The following is a 26,347-nucleotide window of genomic DNA, read 5'->3' on the forward strand; positions in this document are numbered from 1 at the left end:
ATTCTGGTTTTGATTTGCATTTCCCTAATGCGGGTGATTTTGAGCTGGAGGGGGAGGAGCTTGCAACAATGGTGTGAGGTGTAACAACAATGGCCGCCTAACTTCCTAACTTCACCTCTGATCAGAATCAACAACCAGCTGTCGGAGCATAGATTTGCGATATTTGGAGGGCAGGGTCCTTTTTGTCTGCGTACGCCACTCCAGGAACACATGCACAGCTGCATGCCTCATGGCTGGGTAGAGGGTGGGTAGGGGAAGCTGCTACAGTGCTACCAGTTGAAATTGACTGAAATTAACCGCGATTTGCCCTCCAAATCTTCCTATGGATGTTAAGCCTTCAGTAGGCTTAACAGAGCTCCAGAAAGTTACATCAGACAGATTCTGCCAGTGTAATTTTTGTCCAGGTGGGGAGACAGATTCCTGATGCTTCCCATTCTACCATCTTCTCAGAATCCTCTCTGTGGATGCCTTTTTGTGCTGTCCTGAGCTATGTCCTGTGAATTATAGAAATTGGTCTCAGACCCAGGTCAAGGCTAAAAGTGGACATACTTCTCTTAAGCTGATGGGGCTCAGGGAAGGATAGAAGCTGGGGGATGGGCAAGGAGTCATTGGGCTCTTATCTTTCCTGGGTCTTCCAGCCCCCTGGGAAATCTTGTTTTTCCTAGAAGGTGGCCTGAGGCTTGGCTCTTCACAACAGCTTTGTCCCTATGGAACCTTTTTGCCTTCTGCCACCTCCCTATTGCCCATCTGCCCTGTGTAGGGGTGGGCAGACATTGAAGACTGAGTAAAGTAGCACCTGCCTCTTAGCCTTGCCTTGTAACTGTTGGGCATCCTCTGTGGAGGGTGTGAAGGGGCTCCAAGTAGAGGTCATGGATCCAGGGTAAGTGTTGGCCCTGTATATTCCACCTAAGGTTTTCATTCATTATTCCAGCCAGTTTTGTACAGACAGGGGTCCTTGCCTGAGGTGTGTTTAGAGCTGGGGTGAGAGTGGTAGGATTCTCTCTGAGCTCATGTCCTGGTGGAGCTTTTGGGGAACTACTGCCCTGCCAAGGAGAGAAGAGGTTTTACTTGCCCCAGAAAGTAATATGCCAACCATCCCACCAGCTATGGGAAAAGTTGCATATACAATATTCTGGAAGAAACTGTACAGATTAGGCCTCTTGTCTCTAGGATAGAATTTCTGTGAATAAAAGCCAAATGTACTTTTATTGTTGCCTCTGTCTTTCTGCAGGTAATGCCTTGAACACCTCTGTAACCAGATGCCTTTGCCTTTCTCTTTTGGCAGAGGAATGTCACGGCATCCGGAGTCATCCCTCAGATTTCTCTGATCATGGGCCCATGTGCCGGTGGGGCTGTCTACTCCCCGGCCCTAACAGACTTCACGTTCATGGTAAAGGTAAGAAAAGGACCTGGTTCTCCTGCCCTTTGAGAGTTGTGCAGTACCTCACCTGCAATAACAATAATTCCTGACCCAGATCTGGGTTGTTATCTGCACGCTTATTGGATTTCAGTGCAGTGCTGATAAGGTCTTGGTGGAGAGAAGGTTTTGGCATGAAGACTGTAGCTTGTGTGGGTTCAGTGGCAGAATGTGCTTGTCTACTTCATTGGTGGGTGATTTTACTTGTTGATCTGAATTGCAAATGATTTTCAGGTAATCAAAGGTCCTATCCTCTGCCCAGACAGATGATCGTTTACTGAATCCTATTCAGAAAGTTTCTCATGGAAAGCTTTTCTGTAAACTGCTTCACTAGGAGGTTGTTTCTTATGTCCCACCTTTATTTCTTCAGCTGTTTGCCATTTTATTACATTTTGTCTATGATAGTAATGGTAAATCTGATCTCCAACTTCATTGTAAAGAGGTCCATATCTTTATTAAATGATTTATATGAAATGATATTTTAAAATGATTTTTAAAAGAAGCCTATTTGAAATCATACATGGGTAATTACTTTTAACCTGATACTTAAAAAAGAAATCAGTCTTTTCCTCTTAAATATTTTTAACCATAATGAGCAATAAATGTCAAAACAGGGCTTTCCTGGTGGCGCAGTGGTTGAGAGTCTGCCTGCCGTTGCAGGGGACATGGGTTCGTGCCCCGGTCCGGGAAGATCCCACATGCCGCGGAGCGGCTAGGCCCGTGAGCCGTGGCCGCTGAGCCTGTGCGTCTGGAGCCTGTGCTCCGCAACGGAAGAGGCCACAACAGTGAGAGGCCCGTGTACCTCAAACAAACAAACAAAAAATGTCAAGACAAATTACGGGGCAAAAAGGAAAGAGATTCATCCAGTATGAAAACAGTGTCAATAGAGGAGCGTAAATAGAATAGGAAATACTTTTCTCTTTGGCAGTAGGAATTAAAGTTTAACAAAGTGCTTACCCCTTGACTCAACTGTTCTTTCTTGGTGACAGATTAAAAGCAACTTAAATGTTCAATGTTCAGTTTAGGGTGAACTTTAAAAATTAAGATGAACACATCTCTTATTTCCTGAGCAAAGCAGGATTCCTTGAACTTTGCCCACTAAATCTATATATGCCATACCTACATGGTGCTACCCCAGTTGTCTTCCTACCTGGCAGGAATGGAGGTGTGGGATCAATTCCTCTGGCCATTCTTTCCTCCTCTCCCTACACACATGCTGGAAAATTCTAAACTGCTTTCTCTTATTTTTTTAAAATTAATTTATTCTTTTTTTTGGCTGTGTTGGGTCTTCATTGCTGCACATGGGCTTTCTCTAGTTGAGGTGAGTGGGGGCTACTCTTTATTGCAGTGCGCTGGCTTCTCACTGCGGTGGCTTCTCGTTGCAGAGCATGGGCTCTAGGCGCGTGGGCTTCAGTAGTTGTGGCATGTGGGCTCAGTAGTTGTGGCTTGCAGACTCTAGAGCACAGTCTCAGTAGTTGTGGTGCACGGGCTTAGTTGCTCCGCAGCATGTGGGATCTACCCGGACCAGGGCTCGAACCCGTGTTCCCTGCATTGGCCAGGCGGATTCTTAACCACTGCACCACTAGGGAAGCCCTGCTTTGTCTTACTTTTAAAACATTTTTTCCCAGTTTTATTGAGATATAATTGACATATAACATTGTTTAAGTTTAAGGTGTACATTTTTAAAAAAATAAATTAATTTATTTATTTTTGGCTGTGTTGGGTCTTCATTGCTGTGCGCAGGCTTTCTCTAGTTGCAGTGAGTGGGGGCTACTCTTTGTTGTGGTGCACGGGCTTCTCATTGCGGTGGCTTCTCTTATTGCGGAGCACAGGCTCTAGGCGCGCAGGCTTCAGTAGCTGTGGCTCGAAGGCTCTAGAGCGCAGGCTCAGTAGTTGTGGCACACAGTATTAGTTGCTCTGCTGCATGTGGGATCTTCCCGGACCAGGGCTCGAACCCATGCCTCCTTCATTGGCAGGCGGATTCTTAACCACTGTGCCACCAGGGAAGCCCCCTTAAGGTGTACCTGTTGATTTGATACTTACGTATTGTAAAATGACTACCCCCATAGTGCTCTCATAATTACCATTTCTTTCTTGTGGTGATTAACGTTTAAGATCTACTCTCTTAGCAGTTTTCAAGTATGTGATACAGTACTGTTAACTATAATCTCCATGTTATACATTAGATCCCCAGAACTTCTTCACCTTATAACTGGAAGTTTGTATCTTTTGACCAACATCTCCCCTCACTCCAACACCACCCCTGCTCTTAGTAACCACTATTCTTTTTCTGTGAGTTCAGCTGTTTTAGGTTCCACGAATAAGTGAGATCATACAGTATTTCTCTTCCTCTGTCTGACTTATTTTACTTAGCATACGCTAAGTGAAATGCCCTAAGGATCCATTCACGTCACGAATGGCAGGATTTCCTTCTTTCTCATGGCTGAATAATATTTCTCTGTGTTTGTCTGTGTATGTATGTGTCATGTTTTTTTTATTGATATGGATATCCAGTGGATAATTCTGTGTGTATATGTGTATTTGTATGTATGTCACTTTTTTTTTTAATCCATTCATCCATTGATGGACACTTAGGTTGTTTCCATATCTTGGCTACTGTGAATAATGCTGCAGTGAAATGGGAATGCAGTCCTCTGTTTGAGGTCCTGATTTTATTTCCTTTGGATATATACCCAGAATGGGATTGCTGGATCATTTGGTAGTTCTATTTTTAGTTTTTTGAGGAACCTCCATACTGTTTTCTATAGTGGCTGTATCAATTTATTTTCCTACCAAGAGTGCACAGTGTTCCCTTTTCTCCAGAACTTTACTAGCACTTGTTATTTCTTGTCTTTTTGATAATAGCCATTCTAAGAGGTGTGAGGCTAAAACCTCGTTGTGGTTTTGATTTGCATTTCACTGATGATGAGTGATGTTGAGCATCTTTTCATTAGCCATTTGTATGTTTTCTTTGGAAAAATGTCTATTCAGATCCTCTACCCATTTTTTAATCAAAAATTTTTTTTGCTGTTAAGTTTTACGAGTTCTCTATATATTTTGGATATTAATCCCTTATCAGATATATGATTTGCAAATATTTTCTCCTATTCGGTAGGTTGCCTTTTCATTTTGTTGATTGTTGCTTTTGCTGTGTAGAAACTTTTTAGTTTGCAGTAGTCCCACTTATTAATTTTTGTTTCTATTGCATTTGCTTTTGGTATCATCCATAAAATTATTGCCAGGAGCAGTGTCAGGGAGTGTTTCTCCTATGTTTTTTTCTAGGAGTTTTACAGAGTCGGATCTTTAAGTCTTTAACCTATTTTGAGTTAATTTTTGTGAGTGGTGTAGGATATGTGTCCAGTTTCATCTTCTGCATGTGGTTATCCAGTTTTCCCACCATCATTTATTGAAGAGACTATCTTTTCCCCATTTAGTGTTCTTGGCTCCCTGGTCAAGTATTCGTTGATAGTATACGTGAGAGTTTGTTTCTGGGCTCTTGATTCTGTTCCATTGGTCTGTGTTTCTTTTTATGTGACGCCATACTTCTGTAGAAAAATGACATTGGAACTTTGATAGGAGTTGCATTGAATCTATAGATGGCTTTGGGTAGTACAGACATTTTAACAATATTTTTATAAACATGGGATTTTTTTCCCACTTGTGTCATCTTTGGTGTTTTTCATCAAAGTTCTATAATTTTCAGTGTTTAGATCTTTCACGTCCTTGGTTAAATTTATACATAGGTATTTTGTAATGTTTGATGCTGTTGTGAATGGACAGGTTTTATTTCTTTTTCAGATATTTTCTATATAGTGTATATTTTGTACATAGTGTATAGAAATACAACTGATTTCTGTATGTTGACTTTGTGTACGCTGTATCTTTTAATCCTGTGTTTTCATCCTAAGCTATCCCATCCTCCACTTGCAGAACTTTAATTAATATCTGCATATTGGCACCACCTCCTCTTTCTTGTCCTCCGCAACTAATCATTAAGCCTTAACCATTCTACATCTTAACTATTCCATGCGTTTAATGAGAGTACAATAAAAATGCCAGCAGATTCTTTCTTAAAGATCTAGACAAGTTCATATTAACAAGAAAACTACAATGTAAGAGTAGACATTCCATGAAGGAAGTGCAATGAAAGGCTAGTCCTGCCAGGTGAGAAAATATGTTTTAAAGCTAAAATAACTAAAACTATTTGTTCAGTTTGTAAATAAATAGACCAGGGAACAGAACAGAATTGAGTAACAGGACAGAACTGAAAGATAGATCTAAATATATTTAGACATTTAATTTATGATGGAAAGGATATTATTCTATTCAGAGTCACTGGTAATGGCAGTTTCTTGTATCAGAAGACACCAACGATTTCTATATCATTAAATCCAGTTGACATTTCTCAGTCCTATCTTACTTGACCTTCCAGCAGCCTTTGACCTATGTCATCACTTCTTCCTCTTTGAAACATCAGGGCACTATACTCTCTTGGTTTTCTTCTAGCAATTCTCTCATTCCCTTGGTGATCTTATCCTACCTCAAGACTTTAAATATCCATCTATGTATGTGCTGACAACTCTCAAACCTATTTCTTCAGGATGGAACGGTCTTCTGAACTCCAGGATTAAACCTTCAGTTGCCTATCAACATTTCCATTTGGGCTTTAATGGGTTTCTCATCTCTAATGAGGCCCTCCCAAAGTGCTCTCTTATAGCCTTCCCCATCTCAATAAACGGCAAGACCAGCCTTCCAGTGGCTGAGGTCGAAAACACTGACTCATTTTTCTGTTACATTCCGAGTTCAATCAGTCTAAAATCATATTTGCTCTATTTTAGGATATAATCTAAAATATAAAATTCCTATGTACTTCTTATTACTTACACTGCTATTACTTTGATTCAAGCACCTCACCTGGATTATTGCATAATCCTTCTAACTGGTCTTCCTGCTTCTGTCTCTGCCTCCTCTCCCAGTTAATTAAAAAATTTTAAACAATTTAAAATTTCGAATGTAATACATACTCAGGGAAGTACATAAAATACGTAAAGTTTAGCAATTATTATAAAGTACAGATCCATGTAAATGACACCCAGATCAAGAAATGGCCCTCCAGGAGCCTGCCCCCATTACCCTCATAATGAGTATTGTCTCCATCCATCCTGCCTAGAAGTATTTGTCTCAACTTTTATGGTAATTTTAAAATTTGCTTTGCTCTACAGTTTAAAATTTTAATTATGCCTCACTAAACAATGGGGTTAATGCTGCCTATTTTACCTTTAATGTAAAGTGAAACATAATATGCATTCTTTTGTGCGTGACTGTGACGCATGTTTGTAAGATTTATCCATGTTCTTTGTAAATGTAGTTCATTTTAGTAGCTGTGTAGTATATTATCTTAAGATCCTCATCCTTTCTACTGTTGATGGATATTTGTGTTTCAAGATTTTTGTCATTGTAAATGATGCTGATATAAGCATTCTTATACATGTATGTTGGTGCATACATATTTCAGTTTCTCAAGGTGGGGCAATGTTAGGTCATAGGATATACATGTCTTCAGCTTTTCTATGTAATGCCTGTTTGCTGAAGAAGTTGCAGCAATTTACACTTCTACTAGCAGTGTGTGAGAATTTCACTTGTTCTACATCCGTGCCAGCACTTTTATTGACATAATTTAATTATGCCAGTTTGCATGTGGTGTGATCTCTCTTTTTTTTTCTGTTTTGTTTTTAATTTTAATTTTACTTATTTTTGGCTGCATTGGGTCTTTGTTGCTGCACGCGGGCTTTCTCTAGTTGCAGTGAGCAGGGGCTACTCTTCGTTGCAGTGCGTGGGCTTCTCACTTTGGTAGCTTCTCTCGTTGTGGAGCATGGGCTCTAAGCACGCAGGCTTCAGTAGTTGTAGCTTGTGGGCTCAGTAGTTGTTGTGCGCAGGCTCAGTCATTGTGACACACTGGCTTAGTTGCTCCGCGGCATGTGGGATCTTCCCGGACCAGGGCTCGAACCCGTGTCTCCTGCATTGGCAGGCAGATTCTTAACCACTGCACCACCAGGGAAGCCCTCTCATTGTTTTAATCTGCATTTCCATGACTAATGAGGTTAAACACCTTTTCATATGTTTCTTTTTTCTTTTTTTTTTTTCGGTTGTGCTGCGCAGCTTGCGGGATCTTAGCTCCCTGACTAGGGATTGAACCTGGGCCTCAGCAGTGAAAGCGCTGAGTTCTAACCATTGGATCGCCAGGGAATACCCTCATGTTTCTTTCATGGCATGGCTGCTCATCTATTTTACCCATTTTTAAAAATTGAGGTTTTTGTTTTCTTCTTACTGATTTTTAGCAGTTCTTTGTATATACTGGATGTAAGTTCTTTATCAGTTATATATATTGCACCTGTCTTCTCCCACTCTGTGACTTCAGTTTTTTCTTCTCAATGCTATCCTTTGAGCAGAATTTTTAGAAAATCTTTTTATCTTGAAATTTCAAATTTACAGAATTCTTAACTGTTTGAGAGTGGGTTATATATATCATGTCCCTTTACCTTTTTAATGCTTCAGTATATAATTCTTTTTTAAAAATTAATTAATTAATTAATTAGACTGTGCTGGGTCTTAGTTGCGGCATGCAGGATCTTCATTGCCGCTTGTGGGATCTTTGCTGTGGCATGCTGGATCTTTAGTTGTGGCATGCAAACTCTTAGTTGTGGCATGCGAACTCTAAGTTGCAGCATGTGGAATCTAGTTCCCTGACCAGGGATCGAACCTGGGCCCCCTGCATTGTGAGTGTGGAGTGTTAGCCACTGGGCCGCTAGGGAAGTCCCCAGTATATAAGGATGTTTTCTTACATAACCAGTTGTTAAACTCCAGAAGTTTAACACTGATACAGTAAGTTTTAAAAAAAATTGTAGAATATACATAAGAAATGGTTAAGTGGTAAGATTTAAGTTACAGTTCTGTGGCCTTAGGTACCTTTACATTTTTTGTGCAACCATCGTCACCAGTCATCTCCAGAACTTTTTCATCTACCCCAGTTGAAGCTCTGTACTCATTAAACATTAGCTCTCCATTCCCTACTCCCAGCCCCTTTCTGTTGCGGAATTTGTGGACTCATACAGTATTTGTCCATTTGTGACTGGCTTATTTCACTTAGCATAATGTCTTCAAGGTTCATCCATACGGTACCATGTGTCAGAACTGCCTTCCGTTTTGAGACTGATTATGCTGTAATAAACGTTGGTGTACATGTATCTGTTTGAATCCCTGTTTTCAGTTCTTTTAGGCATACACGTAGGAGTGGAGTTACTGGGTATTTTGGTAATTCTGTTTAATATTTTGAAGAAACATCATACTGTTTTCCACAGTGGCTGTACCATTTTACATTCCCACCAGCAATGCACAAAGGGTTCCAATTTCTCTACATCCTTGCCAGCGTTTGTTTTCTGTTTTGATAATAGCTATCCTAATGTGTGTGAAGTGGTATCTCACTGTGGTTTTCATTTATATTTCCCAAATGATTAGTGATGTTGAGCCTCTTTTCATATTATTTGCCATTGGTGTATCTTTTTTGGAGACATGTCTATGCAAGTCTTCTGTTCATTTTTTGATTGAATCATTTTATTGTTGTTGTTGAGTTGTAGGAGTTCTTCATATATTCTGATATTAACCCCTTATCAGATCATGATTTGAAAATATTTTCTCCCATTCTGTGGGCTGCCTTTTCATTCTGTTAGTGTTCTTTGCACAGAAGATTTTAATTTTGATGAAGTCCAGTTTGTCTACTTTTGTAATCTCTGCTATTGTTATCATACCCAAGAAATCTTGCCAAATCCAGTGTCACATACTTTCCCTGTATGTTTCCTTCTAAGTTTTGTAGTTTTAGCTCTTATGTTTAGTCTTTTGATCCATTTTGAGTTAATTTTTGTATATGATGTAACATAGGTCCAACTTCATGTTTTTGCACGTGGATATCCAGTTTTCCTAGCACTGTTTTTTTTCTTTTCCATTATAGTTTATTACAGGATATTGAATATAGTTCCCTGTGCTATACAGTAGGTCCTTGTTGTCCTATTTTATATATAGTAGCGTGTATCTGTCAATCCCAAACTCCTAATTTATTATAACCATAAGTTTGTTTTCTATGTCTGGGAGTCTGTTTTTGTTTTGTAAATAAGTTCATTTGTATCGTATTTTAGATTCCATATATAAGTGATATCATATGATATTTGTCTTTTTCTTTCTGACTTGGTTCAGTTAATATGATAATCTCTAGGTCCATGCATGTTGCTGCATGGCATTATTTCATTCTTTTTTATGGCTGAGTAGTATTCCATTGTATATATATACCCATCTTTATCCATTCATCTGTTGATGGACATTTAGGTTGGTTCCATGTCTTGGCTATTGTAAATAGTGCTATAAATATGAATACTGAGGTGCACCTATCTTTTTTGAATTAGAGTTTTCTCTGGATATATGCCCAGGAGTGGGATCCGGCACCATTTGTTGAAAAGACTGTTCTTTCTTCATTGAATGGTCTAAGTATCATTGTTGAAAACCATTTGACCAGGTATGGAAGGGTTTATTTCTGGGCTCTCTATTCTGTTCCATTGGTCTATATGTCTGTCTTTATGCCAGTACCACACTGTTTTGATTTCTGTAGCTTTTTAGTAGGTTTTGAAGTCAGGAAGACCTCCAACCTTGTTCTGTTTCAGAATTGTTTTGGCTGTACACAGAGTCCCCTGAGATTCCACATCAACTTTAGGATGGATTTTTCTATTTCTGCAAAAATGTCATTGAGATTTTGTTAGGGATGATGTTGAATCTGTACATTGCTTTTGGTAGTTTTTACATCTTAACAGTATTGAGTCTTTGAATCCATAAATGGAAGATATCTTTTCCATTATGTCTTATTTAATTTCTTTCAGAAATGTTTTATAATTTTCACTGTACAAGTTTTTTTTGCCTTTTTGGCTAAGTTATACCTAAGTACTTTATCCTTTTAGAAACTATTGTAAATGAAATTGTTTTTGTAACTTCCTTTTCAGATTGGTCATTGTTAGCGTACAGAAATGCAACTGATTTTGGTGTGTTAATTTTGTATCCTGCAACTTAATTTGTTTATTCTAACTTTGTGCGTGTGTGGAATCTTTGGGGTTATCTACATATAAAATCCATGTCATCTGCAAACAGATAATTTTACTACTTCCTTTCTGATTCCGGTGCCTTTTTCTTTTTCTTGACTAATTGCTCTGGCTAGGATTTCCAATACTGTGTTGAATGGAAGTGGAGAAAGCGGGCATCCTTGCCTTGTCCCTGATCTTAGAGGAAAAGCTTCCAGTCTTTAACCATTGAGTATAATGTTAGCTGTGGGTTTTTCATATGTGGCCTTAACCATGTTGAAGTAGTTTCTTTCTAGTTTTCTGAGTACGTTTACCATGAAAGAGTATTGAATTTTGTCATGCTTTTTCTGCATTGCGATGATCATGTAATTTTTTCCTTTTGTTCTTTTAATGTGGTGTATTGATATTGGTGTGCTCAACCATCCTGGCATTTCAGGAAAGAATTCCTCTTGGTCTTGGTGTATAATTCCTTATAAAATGTTGAATTAGATCTGCTAGTATTTTGTTGAGCATTTTTGCATCAATATTTATATGGGATATTGATGTGTACTTTTCTTGTAGTGGCTTTGTCTGGCTTTGGTATTAAGGTAATGCTGGGTCTCAGAATGAATTAGGAGGTATTTCCTTCTATTTAATTTTTTGGGAAGAGCTTGAGAAGGATTGGTGTTTAATCTTTCTTAAAATGTTTGGTAGAATTCACTGGTGAAGCCATTTGGTCTTGGGCTTTTCTTTGGGAGGTTTTTGATTACTGATTCAGCCTCCTTACTAGTTACAGGTCTATTCAGATTTTCTATTTTTTCATGATTCAGTCTTGGTGGTAGGTTGTGTGTTTCTAGGAATTTGTCCATATCATCCAGGTTATCCAATTTGTTATATAGAATTGTTCATAGTATTCCTATAATCTTTTTATTTCTGTGGAATTGGTAGTGATGTCCCCACTTTCATTTCTGATCTTAGTAATTTGAGTCTATTTTTTCTTAATCCATCTAGCTAAATATTTGTCAATTTTATTGATCTTTTTGAGGAGCCAAGTTCTGGTTTTACTGATTTTTTTGTCTCCCTCTTATTTTTCTATTTTTCATTATCTCGGCTCTAATCTTTATTTTCTTTCTTTTGCTAACTTTGGGTTTAGTTCTTTTTCTTTTCTTTTCTTTTTTGTTTAGTTCCTTAAGGTATAAAGTTAGGTTGAGAACTTTCTTTTTTTTTTTTTTTATGCTTATTGATTTTTTTGGCTGCATTGGGTCTTCATTGCTACGCACAGGCTTTCTCTAGTTGCGGTGAGTGCGGGCTACTCTTTGTTGCGGTGCGTGGGCTTCTCATTTTGGTGGCTTCTCTTGTTGTAGAACATGGACTTTCAGTGCACAGGGTTCAGAGGTTGTGGCACATAGGCTCAGTAGTTGTGGCTCACAGGCTCTAGAGCGCAGGCTCAGTAGTTGTGGTGCACAGGCTTAGTTGCTCGGGGGCATGTGGGATCTTCCCGGACCAGGGCTCCAACCTGTGTCCCCTGCATTGGCAGGCAGATTCTTAACCACTGAGCCATGACGTAAGCCCTGAGAACTTACTTTCTTAGTGTGTTTAACAGCTTTAAATTCCCCTCTTAGCACTGTTTTTGCTGCATCTAGTAAGTTTTTGTACGTTTTCATTTCTCAATATTTTCTAATTTCCCTTGATTTCATCTTTGGTCCATTGACTGTTTTAAGAGTGTGATGTTTGAGACTTCCCTGGTGGTGCAGTGGTTAAGAATCCACCTGCCAGTGCAGGTGACACGGGTTCGAGCCCTGGTCCTGGAAGATCCCACATGCCGCGGAGCAACTAAGCCCGTGCGCCACAACTACTGAGCTTGGGCTCTAGAGCCTGCAAGCTACAACTACTGAGCCTGTGCACCACAGCAACTGAAGCCCACGTGCCTAGAGCCTGTGCTCTGCAATAAGAGAAGTCACTGCAATGAGGAGCCTGCGCACCACAGCGAAGAGTAGCCCCCACTCACCGCAGGTAGAGAAAGTCCATGCGCAGCAAGGAAGACCCAACACAGCCAAAAATAAATAAATTTATGAAAAAAAAAGTGTGATGTTTAATTTCCACATATTTGTAAGTTTCCAGTTTTTTTGTTTCTAGTTTCATTCCATTGCGATCAAACAAGATAGTTTGTATGATTTCAATCTTTTTAAATTTATTAAGGCTTGTTTCACATATGCCTAACATGTAGTCTATCTGATATAATACTGTTGTCTACTCTACCATCTAGATTACAGTTTGGTCACTTGTCCCAAAAATGTCCTTAATGGCATTTTCTTTCTCCAGTACAGGATCCATTTCAGGATCACATATTGCATTTAGTTGTCATGTTGCATTAATTTCCTTTACTCTGTGACAATTCCTCAGATGCTTTGTCATGACATTTTGAAGGCTACAGAATGAATTATTTCATAGATTGTTGCTCAATTTGGGTTTATCTGGTATTTCCTCACGATCAGAATCAGATTAGGTAGCCCAGCCTCTCTACTACATTAGTGATGTTGTATCCTGCTCAAATGATCACATCTGGAGACAAGTGATGGCCATCTGCCCTTCACTGGTGACATTAATTTGATCATTGTTGAAGTGTTGTCTGGTTTCTCCACTATGTAGTTACCATTTTTTCTTTGTAACTGATACTCACTGGGGAGTTGCTTTGAGACCATACAAGTATGCTGTTCCACATTATACTTTTTGCCTTGATTTAGTATCTATTGATGATTCTTGTCCAAACCAATCTTTACAAGATGGTTATTTTCCAGCTCCACCACTTGCTTCATATCAGTTGGTGATCTACTCTAAGGAAGAGCCCTGCTTTTCTTGGGCATTTGTTTATTTCATTGACTTAACATGGGTTCATGGATTCCCTATTTTACTCAATGGTTTATATTCCATTACAGTACTATCATTATTTTGATGCTCAAATTGTCCTTCTTTTAGCCAATGGGTGTCCCTGTAAGCTGGCTTCTGTGCTCTTTTGATAGGAGAACGAATGTCAAATGTATACTTTATGGGTAGTGTGTTTTAGTTCTTGAACTTTTTCCTACCCTGAAGTCAGGAAGATACTTTCTATTTTCTAAATGTTTTATTATTTTGCCTTTTATGTTTGCATCTAAAGTTGGGGTTGATTTTTACACATAGTATGCAATAGAGGCTAGTTTAATGCTTTAAAAATTTTTTTTCCAGTATAGACACCTAGTTGACCTAGAGCCTTTTATTGAAAAGAACAATCTTTCCTGCTCTGTGATGTCATTTATATTGTGAATCAAGCGTCCATATATCGAGTGTTTCACTGAGCTTTCTTGGTCTGTTTGCTTATCTCTGTGCCAGTCAGTACCATACTATCAATTACAATGGCTTTACGACAAATGCTGATACCTGGTACAGCAAGTTGTCCTTCCGTAGTTTCTTTAAGTGGTATGGATATGGGATATTCTTGACCCTTTGCATTTCCACAATTTTTTTTTTTTTACAACTTTGAGATATAATTGATGTATGGTGAACTGCACACACTTTAAGTTGTGCAATTAGAGCTTTGATGCATGTATACAACCATGAAGCCATGACCACAATTAAGATAATGAACATAACCATCACTTCCCAAAGTTTCCTCATGTGTTGTTGTAACTCATTCTTTCCTACCTCCCAGCCCTGTCTTTAGGTAACTGTTCATCTGCTTTTTTTTTTTAAATTAAAAAAAATTTTTTTAATTTTATTTTTGGCTGTGTTGGGTCTTTGTTGCTGCATGCGGGCTTTCTCTTGCTGTGGCGAGCGGGGGCTTCTGTGGTTGGCGGCTAGTGGGGGCTACTCTTTGTTGCGGTGCACGGGCTTCTCATTGCAGTGGCTTCTCTTGCTGCGGAGCACGGGCTCTAGGTGCACGGGCTTCGGTAGTTGCAGCATATGGGCTCAGTAGTTGTGGTGCATGGGCTTAGTTGCTCTGTGGCATGTGGGATCTTCCTGGACCAGGGATCGAACCCATGTCCCCTGCATTGGCAGGCAGATTCTTAACCACTGTGCCACCAGGGAAGCCCTCATCTACTTTTTATCACACAGGATTAATTTGCATTTTCTAGAATGTTATATAAACAGAACCATACAAAAATGACATTTTGTATGTACAAAATATATACAAACAGTATGTACTCTTTTTTTTTTTTTTTATGGGGCTGGTTGCTTTCATTTAGGATAATTATTTTGAGATTCACTTGTTGATGGAATTGGGCTGTTTCTAGTTTTTTTGTTTTTGGCTGTGTTAGGTCTTTGTTGCTGCACGCACGCGTTCTCTAGTTGCAGTGAGCGGGGGCTGCTCTTTGTTGTAGCACGTGGTCTTCTCATTGTGGTGGCTTCTCTTGCTGCAGAGCACAGGCTCCAGGCACGTGGGCTTCAGTAGTTGCAGCACTCAGGCTCAGTAGTTGTGGCATGCAGGCTCTAGATCATAGGCTCAGTAGTTGTGGTGCACGGGCTTAGTTGCTCAGGCATGTGGAATCTCCACGGACCAGTGGTTGAACCCGTGTCCCCTGCACTGGCAGGCAGATTCTTAACCACTGCGCCACCAGGGAAGTGTCTGTTTCTAGTTTTTGATTGTTACAAGTAATGCTCTTATGAACATTTGTTTGAGTCTTTGTGTGGAGTGGGGAAGATAGACCTCTCTAGCTAGGCCATTCTAGCAAGATTCCAAACCAAGGAGCCATAAAATAAAGACTGATACAACACAGATAATAGCCTAAGGACTAATGTCCTTAGTATTTAAAAACAACTATCTAGTAGGAGAATGGACAAAGAACATGAACAATGAGCTGACAGAGATGATTGTAGTAAGATACTTATTGCAGCATTGCTTGTTATAAGTAAAACACTGGCAACGGTCTAAAGGACCATCAGTAGGTGGCAGTTAAGTAAGTTGCGATACATATCCTACTATACTGATACGGAATAATCTTCAAGAAGTTTGAGAACAGTGTGTGTAGGACAATGTGCTAGAGAGAAAATAAGAGGGAAAAGTATATAAATGCTCATATGCATGGATGTCAGAGAAACTGACAGTGGTCGCCTTTGGGGATGGAAATTAGAGGGCTGGAAATAAGGGCTTGCATGTAGACTTACTTTCTACTGTATCTCCTATTCTGATTAAATTTTTTACAATATGTCTTTATTATCTTTAAGTTAGAAACTAAAAATTAAAGCCTGTCACTCTCTCAGAACACCAAACATTGATTTTCATTGTCTCCAGATGGCTTCACTTAAAGTGACTGATTAATTTTAGGCAAGCTGCACACTATCACAGTGCCTCAGTTTCCTGATCTGTAAATGGGGTGATAATAGTACCTAGGCTTTAATGACACAATCCCATGAAATGCTTAGAAAAATTCTTGGTGTGCAGCAAGCTCTGAATAAGGGTCACCTGTTAGGGTGTTCTACAGATGAATGACTGGTAGCCACACTGCAGGCCATTTTGCTGAGAGAGAACCAGGCAACGGAGATTTTTTGATAGAGAGTGAGGCAGGGAAAACGTGGGTCTTTCGTTTGGGTACGCATCTGTGAGCTGTGTCCTAACCTGGTTTTGCGAGTTCTGGTGCTCTGAGATTGAACTTTCTGAAATTCTCTGGTTTCAGGACACCTCCTACTTGTTCATCACTGGCCCTGATGTTGTGAAGTCTGTCACCAATGAGGACGTTACCCAGGAGGAGCTCGGGGGCGCCAGGACCCACACCACCATGTCAGGTTAGAGGCCTCGAAGCTTACCTTACTGTTGTCAGACACTGAGAAGAGGAATTGCTAGAAGTGACAGTCTGTACAGATATCACTTCATCGACAGAATTTCTTTGAATAGACTGTAGTGTCATGTATTGTCTACAGATATAGTAATAAAGGTGGATTTATATCTCAAACTCGTTAAATTAAATTACAGGCTACTACTAATGCTTTCATAGTCTTTGAAATTTTTGAGCAAATTAGAATGATGGTTACAAGAATTATGATTCATAAAAGTATGTGTGCTGTGGAAAAAGTAGCACAGGGTAAAGGGGGTTGGGATTGTTGCAGTTTTAATGAGGGTGGTAAGGACAGGCCTCACTGGGCAATAATTGAGCAGATTTGAAGGAGTGGACTGAATGCATACCTAGGGGAGAAGCATCGCAGGCAGAGGCTTCTGAGGAAGGAGAGGGGCTGGTGTGCTCGGTGAGTGGCGAGGAGGGTGGTTGGATTAGGGACATGACATTATTTGACTTTAAAAGCTCAGTTGGGCTGCCTGGTAGAGAAGAGACTCTGGGGGCAGCGGTAGAAGCAGGGAGTCCGGTGGGGTGAACCTGAGAGGGAGTTTCCTGCCCCACTTTCTCTATCATGTCTATGGCCCTGTTTGGCTCTTCTGTGATTTCAGAGTGTTCTTGAGGAATGATGGCTTGATTCCTTACCACGTGGTTCCCCTTCTTTCCTCCTTTGTTCTGCCATTGCTGAGTACCATGACATGTGCCAGCCGTTTTCCTTTTATTTTTTATTGTCCAGCTTTCTTGAGTGTTAATGGACATATAACCAGGCATTATTCCAGTTGCTGGGCTGCAGTGATAAGACAGGCCTAGCCTCTACCCCGTTGGAGCTGATACTCTCGGGGAGATGTCAGGCAGTAAACAGGGAAATAGGTGCTGCAGGGAAAAGTGTGACGAGAATTCCCATGGTCCAGGGATGGAGAGTGAGGGGTGTGGGGAAAGTTGTGCTCTGGAGAGGGGCAGGGAAAGCCTCGGCAAATAGGCGACACTAGGTCAAAGACCTGGATAATGAAAGGAGTGACCCTTGCAGAGAGAACAGGCTGCATGGACCGAGGGTCAGCCTGAAGGTGTGTGGTGTGGTACCATCCTCAGTGGAGGGGGCGGCGACAGGGCTGTTGGCACAGTCTGCTGCAGACCTGCCCTAGAGGGGGCAGGTGGGCATGAAGCTGCATCTCTGGGCTGACAGGCGCCCTGGCCCATTATATACTCCCTGTTTTCTCAGGCGTGGCCCACAGAGCTTTTGAAAACGACGTGGACGCCTTGTGTAATCTCCGGGAGTTCTTCAACTACTTGCCTCTCAGCAATCAGGACCCCGCCCCCGTCCTTGAGTGCCATGATCCCAGGTGAGTTGCAGGCCAGAGCTCCTCTCGTATTGCAGGTTGGCTTGTCCTTCTCTGGCCTGTGTGCCCTGGCGGGACCTCCAGGGTCTGCCCTGGTGGGCAGCTTGGAGTAGATTGTGCAGTGGAGTCAGGTGTAGGCATGGTGGTGGCATGTCTGGGTATAGGAGCCCCAAAGGATTTTATTTACTTATTTAAAAAGAAATTAAAGAAAAATTTTCTGGCCACGCTGTGTGGCATGCAGGATCTTAGTTCCCCCACCAGGGCTCAAATCCGTGCCCCCTGCAGTGGAAGCTTAGACAGAGTCTTAACCACTGGACTGCCAGGGAAATCCCAAGATATTTTATTTTTATTCACGTTTTTCCTCTCTCTAATATCTGACAAGTAGCTTGGGAGTAAAAAGTGGCCAAAAAAAATATTATTTCTGAGTCTTTGTCTAGAATTGAGATATATATATATGTGTATATATATATATATATATATATATATATATATATATATGTATATTTTGTCTTAAGATGAAATAAATCAATGTGAAATGATTCAGACAGCATGCCCTTTAGGAAATGTGCTTATGCATACCTGCTTGTGGCCAGAAGCTGGGACATTCCTGGGGAAGGGTGTGTTGCTGACCACCTAGTGAAGACCTTCTTTCCTTCTTGCTCTTCCGGCCACTGCCTGATGTGGGGAGCACCGCAGAATAAGCCAGAAGCCCAGCTGGGGAACTATAGCTCCAGACCACTGGCTGCTGTCTTCTCCATTTTGTTTCCTCTCTGATTTTGAAGCACTCACTTGGCCTGCAATACTTCTGCAGAAGGACTTGAAATTGTGTCCCTCAGGAAGAAGCCGTCCCTCGGGAAGAAGCCGTTTGCAGACACTGCCCTGGGCTTCTACCTATGGGGCTGTGTCTGGGCCAGGGATGCTCTGAAGTGTCATGTCCCCAGGGCCACTCCTTGTCTGCCTCTGCCTCACTCCTCAGGGGATACAATCAGCGGCCCACTGTGTGTAGTCATGAGAGGGAGGGTGGTCCCAAGGCCCAGAAGCGATGGGCACAGCCTCCTTTTCCGAGCTGCTGTACTGTTTGGGGTTCTTGAAAGGTTTAGGACATCATTTGAAGGTGTTACGGTCCAAGGGCCCAGACATGTCTGAACAGCCTGCTTTGGCCCAGCCATACCTCCTCGTCATTCAGTCCCAGGGAAGCTGCATGCATATGTGTAAATAGCACATGAAAAGTAAGGGAGGACTTTGTTACTGGGTGGGGCTGTACCCAAGACGCTGGTGCTGAGCTTTCTGGGAAGCTGGGCTTGATGGTACAGTGGCTTGTTCACTATAATGTCCTTTGGTACTCCATACAATACCTAGAATGTAGGAGGTGTTCAGAGAGGATAAATGAAGGAATTTCCACATTCAGGGGAATAAGCTCATTTTTTTTTCCTCTAAATGAAAACAGAAAGATCTTCTGGGTTAATATCAAGCTCAGGTTCAGTTTAATATGGTGGTAACAAAGGAATGTATCTTTGGGGACTGCTTTGCTAGCCCAGCAGGGACAGAATCAGTTCAGCCCCCATGCTGTGTCTCCCCCATTTCCTCTCCCATTCCCCACCCACAGAAGGCAACGGGCTCTTCCATGTTGATTATATCTGCTTCTTTTTCTATCCAAAGTGACCGTCTGGTTCCTGAGCTTGATACAATTGTCCCTTTGGAATCAACCAAAGCCTACGACATGGTGGACATCATACACTCTGTAAGTGCCACATCTGTCTGTCTTGTCTGTGCTGGCTCAGCCACGTGCATGTCATTGTGCTTTGGCTCAGTGAGGAAGTGCTTTACCCACAGGCCTTACCATTGGGCAACAGAGGCAGGGCACGGGGTGGCACAGAATAAGGGCACTGAGTAGTGTGCTATGGGAAGAGCTAGTGGCTGTGGCCACCCTACTGGCTTGGACAGGCTTGGGGGCGTGGCAGTTGGGTCCGCAGAGCTCAGGGCTCTTGAGCTGGCACTCTGAGGCCCGTAGAGAAAGGGCCGTGTCTCCAGAGCCTGGAGTTGAGGCAGGATGACTCTTCATGTACCTCTGTTTGGAGCCTCATGCTCAGAGGGCATTTTTTTTTTTCTCTAGAGAAAGGAGAGTGAGTACATAAGGTGTCCTGTGACAGGGTTGAGGGGTGTGTGTGTAGGTCGGAGGAGGACGCGAGTCATTTGTACCTTTTTCTTGGTGTAGCAGGTTCCTGGGTCATTAAGTGAAGAGGACAGTGTTGGGGTGAACTGGGGGCATCTGTCGATGGCCATTGTCTCCCTCACACTTTCCTACACGCACTGTGCTCTTAGCTCTTCTCGATTAACTGAACCCAGACGGCTCTGTGGGCGCAGCCTCTCCGGGGCCCTGGCTCTCCCAGTGACCTGTTCCTCCTCCCTGTACTGTGGGGAGTCAGCGTGAGTCAGCAGCCATGGCCGGGCTCTGCCTCTCCTCATTGCTGGATTCTTAGCCTACTGAGCACCATTTGAGCCCGCTTCTACCAGCATGCCCTCCTCTAACCTTAGCCTTCAGTACTCTCTACACCCTCACAGTTGTCCTGTCCGTCTCTCACCACCTCTGTTCCTGGACTCCCCAGCCCTCAATCATCCCGTCCTGTGGAGCCCTCTGCCCCTCCTGGCCTCTGCCTTCCTGGCCCAGCTTGGACTCTGCCATTACGCCAGATGTTAACAGCCAGGCACTGTTCTCAGTGTTGGTGCTGTATCACTCTGTGATGGACAAAAACCCTGCCTCAGCGACCTCACATTTGGGTGAGAGATTCAGAGAACAAAAGCATATGTGGCGTGGGTAGTTTTAGGTCCAAAAGTAGTGTGAAGAAGGTAAAATGGGGTCTGTGTCATCAGTGCTCCAATTCTCCTTTTGCCCTGTGGAGTCCCATCCCTGGTTCAAGGCTGCAGCCAGCCAGCCAGCCAGCCAGACAGACAGCCAGCCATTCATCCATCCATCCATCCATCCATCCATCCATCCATCCATCCATCCATCCATCCACACACCCATCCATCCATTCATCCACTCATCCATCCAGTCACTTATTCATCTGCCCACCCATGTTGCCAGTGGGGCCTGAGCCTGCCAAGGGAAAGCCCCAGAGCCTTGCTCCAGCCTGAGCTGGGTCCTCGGTTCACCTCTCTGGTCTCCGGCTTGAATATGTGCCGTGAACCTCCCCTCAGCTCCTGTTTTTATCTTCTTCACTTTCCCTGATCGAAACCCTAACTTCCTTCTCTATTCCCCACTCTGATCAGATGACATCAGCATTTCCTTCGTGGAGAAAATTGAGAGCATCAGGTTCATCACTTTCCATAGGTGCCTGTTTCTCCCTCCCCACCGTCCCTCCGTGTCTCCCCAGGCTGAAAGAATGAGGTGCCTCACCTGGGCTCCTCACTCCATTGCTTCCTGTCTGGCATCTTGCTTTCTTGACTGGTTTAACTTCTTCTCTCTCTCTTAACTCCTTCCTCTGGGCAATAAATGTGTTTGAACATGTATGAACTTCTTGTCTGCTAAACCAAACCCGTCTTAACCTGAATCTCTGTTTAACTGACATCCACAGTCTTTTCTACCTTTTTCCTTAAACTCCTCTTGTCTCTTCTTCCTTTATTCCTCTCTGGAATCTGGCTTCTGCTTTCCTCTCTCTGTTGAATGACAGCTCTGCTAATGACCTCTCCAAATTGCTAAACTAGGGAACTAAGGGCATTAAAGAGGTATAGTTACAGAAGTAACCATTATTAAAATAAATATAAATCCTCCTAAATAACAGAAACATTTATATAGAATAGATCAAATCAATGCATCACATAGAGAAACAGACAAGCCTCCCCAGTGTTCTCTTCCAGGCACTGTTTTCCCACCAAGCCCCTGAGGGAAACTACCATCTTGACCTTTAACAGCATAAATTAGTTGTTCTTGGTTTTGTATACTATATAAATGGAATCATATAGTGTGCAGTCTTTTCTGTCTGGCTGCTTTCATTCAACGAGACGACTGAAATTCGTCCATATTGTTGTAATGCGTGTTATTCTCATGGTTCTCCTTAGGCTTTTTTTTTTTTTTTTAACTTTTGAATTTTATTTTTTATACAGCAGGTTCTTATTAGTTATCCACTTTATACATATTGGTGTATACATGTCAATCCCAATGTCCCAGTTCATCCCACCAGCAACACTCCCCACCACCACTTTCCCCCCTTGGTGTCCCTATGTTTGTTCTCTACATCTGTGTCTCTGTTTCTGCCCTGCAAACCGGTTCATCTGTACCATTTTTCTAGGTTCCACATATATGCGTTAATATACGATATTTGTTTTTCTCTTTCTGACTTACTTCACTCTGTATGACAGTCTCCAGATCCATCCACGTCTCTACAAATAACCCAATTTCGTTCCTTTTTATGGCTAATATTCCATTGTATATATGTACCACAACTTCTTTATCCATTCGCCTGTCGATGGGCATTTAGGTTGCTTCCATGACCTGACTATTGTAAATAGGGCTTCAGTGAACAGTGGGGTGCATGTGTCTTTTTCTCTGGGTATATGCCCAGTAGTGGGATTGCTGGGTCATGTGGTAATTCTGTTTTTAGTTTTTTAAGGAATCTCCATACTGTTCTCCATAGTGGCTGTATCAATTTACATTCCCACCAACAGTGCAAGAGGGTTCCCTTTTCTCCACACCCTCTCCAGCATTTGTTGTTTGTAGATTTTCTGATGATGCCCATTCTAACTGGTGTGAGGTGATACCTCATTGTAGTTTTGATTTGCATTTCTCTAATAACTAGTGATGTTGAGCAGCTTTTCATGTGCTTCTTGGCCATCTGTATGTCTTCTTTGGAGAAGTGTCTATTTAGGTCTTCTGACCATTTTTGGATTGGGTTGTTTGTTTTTTAAATATTGACCTGCATGAGCTGTTTATGTATTTTGGAGATTTATCCTTTGTCCGTTGATTGGTTTGCAAATATTTTCTCCCATTCTGAGGGTTGTCTTTTCGACTTGTTTGTAGTTTCCTTTGCTTTGCAAAGCTTTTAAGTTTCACTAGGTCCCAATTGTTTATTTTTGTTTTTATTTCCATTACTCTAGGAGGTGGATCAAAAAAGATCTTGCTGTGATTTATGTCAAAGAGTGTTCCTCCTATGTTTTCCTCTAAGAGTTTTATAGTGTCCAGTCTTACATTTAGGTCTCTAATCCATTTTGAGTTTATTTTTGTGTATGGTGTTAGAGAGTGTTCTAATTTCATTCTTTTACATGTAGCTGTCCAGTTTTCACAGCACCACTTACTGAAGAGACTGTCTTTTCTCCATAGTATATCCTTGCCTCCTTTGTCATAGATTAGTTGACCATAGCCATGTGGGTTTGTCTCTGGGATTTCTATCCTGTTCCATTGATCTATATTTCTGTTTTTGTGCCAGTACCATATTGTCTTGATTACTGTAGCTTTGTAGTATAGTCTGAAGTCCTCCAGCTCCGTTTTTTTTCCTCAAGACTGCTTTGGCTTTCGGGGTCTTTTGTGTCTCCATACAAATTTTAAGATTTTTTGTTCTAGTTCTGTAAAAAAATGCCATTGGTAATTTGATAGGGATTGCATTGAATCTGTAGATTGCTTTGGGTAGTAGAGTCATTTTCACAATATTGATTCTTCCAATCCAGGAACATGGTATATCTCTCCATCTGTTTTTATCATCTTTAATTTCTTTCAACAGTGTCTTATAGTTTTCTGCATACAGGTCTTTTGTCTCCCTAGGTAGGTTTATTCCTAGGTATTTTATTCTTTTTGTTGCAATGGTATATGGGAGTGTTTCCTTAATTTCTCTTTCAGATTTTTCATCATTAGTGTATAGGAGTGCAAGAGATTTCTGTGCATTAATTTTGTATCCTGCTACTTTACCAAATTCATTGATTAGCTCTAGTAGTTTTCTGGTAGCATCTTTAGGATTCTCTATGTATAGTATCATGTCATCTGCAAACAGTGACAGTTTTACTTCTTCTTTCCCAATTTGTATTCCTTTTATTTCTTTTACTTCTCTGATTGCTGTGGCTAGGACTTCGAAAACTATGTTGAATAGTAGTGGTGAGAGTGGACATCCTTGTCTTGTTCCTGATTTTAGAGGAAATGCTTTCAGGTTTTCACCATTGAGAATGATATTTGCTGTGGGTTTGTCGTATATGGCCTTTATTATGTTGAGGTAGGTTCCCTGTATGCCCACTTTCTGGAGAGTTTTTATCATAAATGGGTGTTGAATTTTGTCAAAAGCTTTTTCTGCGTCTATTGAGATGGACTTATCGTTTTTCTTCAGTTTGTTAATATGGTGTATCACATTGATTTTGCGTATATTGAAGAATCCTTGCATCCCTGGGATAAATCCTGCTTGATCATGGTGTATGATCCTTTTAATGAGTTGTTGGATTCTGTTTGCTAATATTTTGTTGAGGATTTTTGCATCTATAGTCATCAGTGATATTGGTCTGTAATTTTCTTTTTTGTAGTATCTTTGTCTGGTTTTGGTATCAGGGTGATGGTGGCCTCATAGAATGAGTTTGGGAGTGTTCCTTCCTCTGCAATGTTTTAGATGAGCTTGAGAAGGATGGGTGTTAGCTCTTCTCTAAGTGTTTGATAGAAGTCACCTGTGAAGCCATCTGGTCCTGGACTTTTGTTTGTTGGAAGATTTTTAATCCCAGTTTCAATATCATTACTTGTGATTGGTCTGTTCATATTTTCTGTTTCTTCCTGGTTCAGTCTTGGAAGGTTATACCTTTCTAAGAATTTGTCCATTTTTTCCAGGTTGTCCACTTTATTGGCATAGAGTTTCTTGTAGTAATCCCTTAGGATGCTTTGTGTTTCTCTGGTGTCTGTTGTAACTTCTTGGTTTTCATTTCTTATTTTCTTGATTTGAGTCCTCTCTCTCTTGATGAGTCTGGCTAATGGTTTATCAATTTTGTTTATCTTCTCAAAGAACCAGCTTTTAGTTTTATTGATCTTTGCTATTGTTTTCTTTGTTTCTGTTTCATTTATTTTTGCTCTGATCTTTATGATTTCTTTCCTTCTACTAACTTTGGGTTTTGTTTTGTTCTTCTTTCTCTAGTTCCTTTAGGTGTAAGGTTAGATTGTTTATTTGAGATTTTTATTGTTTCTTCAGGTAGGCTTTATTGCTATAAACTTCCCTCTTAGAACTGCTTTTGCTACATCCCATAGGTTTTGGATCATCGTGTTTTCATTGTCATTTGTCTCTAGGTATTTTCTGATTTCCTCTTTGATTTCTGCAGTAATCTCTTGGTTATTCAGTAACGTATTGTTTAGCACTCCATGTATTTGTGTTTTTACGTTTTTTTCCCTGTAATTCATTTCTAATCTCATAGCATTGTGGTCAGAAAAGATGCTTGATATGATTTCAATTTTCTTAAATTTACTGAGGCTTGATTTGTGCCCCAAGATGTGATCTATCCTGGAGAATGTTCCATGTGCACTTGAGAAGAAAGTGTAATCTGCTCTTTTTGGTTGGAATGGCCTATAAATATCAATTAAATCTATCTGGTCTTTTGTGTCATTTAAAGGTTGTGTTTCCTAATTTTCTGTTTGGATGATCTGTCCATTGGTTTAAGTGAGGTGTTAAAGTTCTACACTATTATTGTGTTACTGCCGATTTCCTCTTTTATAGCTGTTAGCAGTTGTTTTATGTATTGAGATGCTTGTATGTTGGGTGCATATATATTTATAATTGTTATATCTTCTTCTTGGATGGATCCCTTGATCATTATGTAGTGTCCTTCTTTGTCTCTTGTAACATTCTTTATTTTAAAGTCCATTTTATCTGATATGAGTATTGCTACTCCAGGTTTCTTTTGATTTCCATGGAATATCTTTTTCCATGCCCTCACTTTCAGTTGGTATGTGTCCCTAGGTCTGAAGTGGGTCTCTTGTAGACAGCATATTTATGGGTCTTGTTTTTTATCCATTCAGCAAGCCTGTGTCTTTTGGTTGGAGTATTTAATCCAGTCACATTTAAGGTAATTATCAATATGTATGTTCCTATTCCCATTTTCTTAATTGTTATGAGTTTATTTTTTCTTTTAAAATAAATTTATTTATTTTTGGCTGTGGTAGGTCTTCGTTGCTGAGTGCAGGCTTTCTCTAGTTGTGAGCGGGGGCTACTCTTCATTGTGGTGCATGGGCTTCTCATTGTTGTGGCTTCTCTTCTTGTGGAGCAAGGGCTCTAGGCGCGTGGGCTTCAGTAGTTGTGGCACGTGGGCTCAGTAGTTGTGACTTGCAGGCTCTAGAGCGCAAACTCAGTAGTTGTGGGACATGGGCCTAGTTGCTCCGTGGCATGTGGTATCTTCACTGCGCCACCAGGGAAGACCTATGAGTTTGTTTTTGTAGGTCCATTTCTTCTCTTGTGTTTCCCACTGAAAGAAGTTCCTTTGGCATTTGTTGTAGATCAGGTTTGATGGTGCTGAATTCTCTTAGCTTTTGCTTGTCTGTAAAGCTTTTGATTTCTCCATCGAATCTGAATGAGATCCTTGCTGGGTAGAGTAATCTTGGTTGTAGGTTCTTCCCTTTCATCACTTTAAATATATCATGCCACTTCTTTCTGGCTTGTAGAGTTTCTGCTGAGAAATCAGCTGTTAACGTTATGGGAGTCCCTTGTATGTTATTTTTCGTTTTCCCCTTGTTGCTTTCAATAATTTTTG

General features: G+C 41.0%; 1 protein-coding gene across 1 annotated transcript in view; it reads left to right on the forward strand.

Moving 5' to 3' along the window:
- PCCB (propionyl-CoA carboxylase subunit beta) overlaps positions 1 to 26,347 on the forward strand; it is a 92,096-nt gene that overhangs the window by 22,276 nt on the left and 43,473 nt on the right. The window contains exons 6-9 of the mRNA XM_060011308.1: positions 1,286 to 1,396; positions 16,161 to 16,269; positions 17,533 to 17,653; positions 19,310 to 19,391. Of these exons, the coding sequence (XP_059867291.1) occupies positions 1,286 to 1,396; positions 16,161 to 16,269; positions 17,533 to 17,653; positions 19,310 to 19,391 (423 nt within the window). The remainder of the gene's footprint in view (positions 1 to 1,285; positions 1,397 to 16,160; positions 16,270 to 17,532; positions 17,654 to 19,309; positions 19,392 to 26,347) is intronic.

Source organism: Delphinus delphis, chromosome 4, assembly GCF_949987515.2.
Source record: "Delphinus delphis chromosome 4, mDelDel1.2, whole genome shotgun sequence".
NCBI lineage: Eukaryota > Metazoa > Chordata > Mammalia > Artiodactyla > Delphinidae > Delphinus > Delphinus delphis.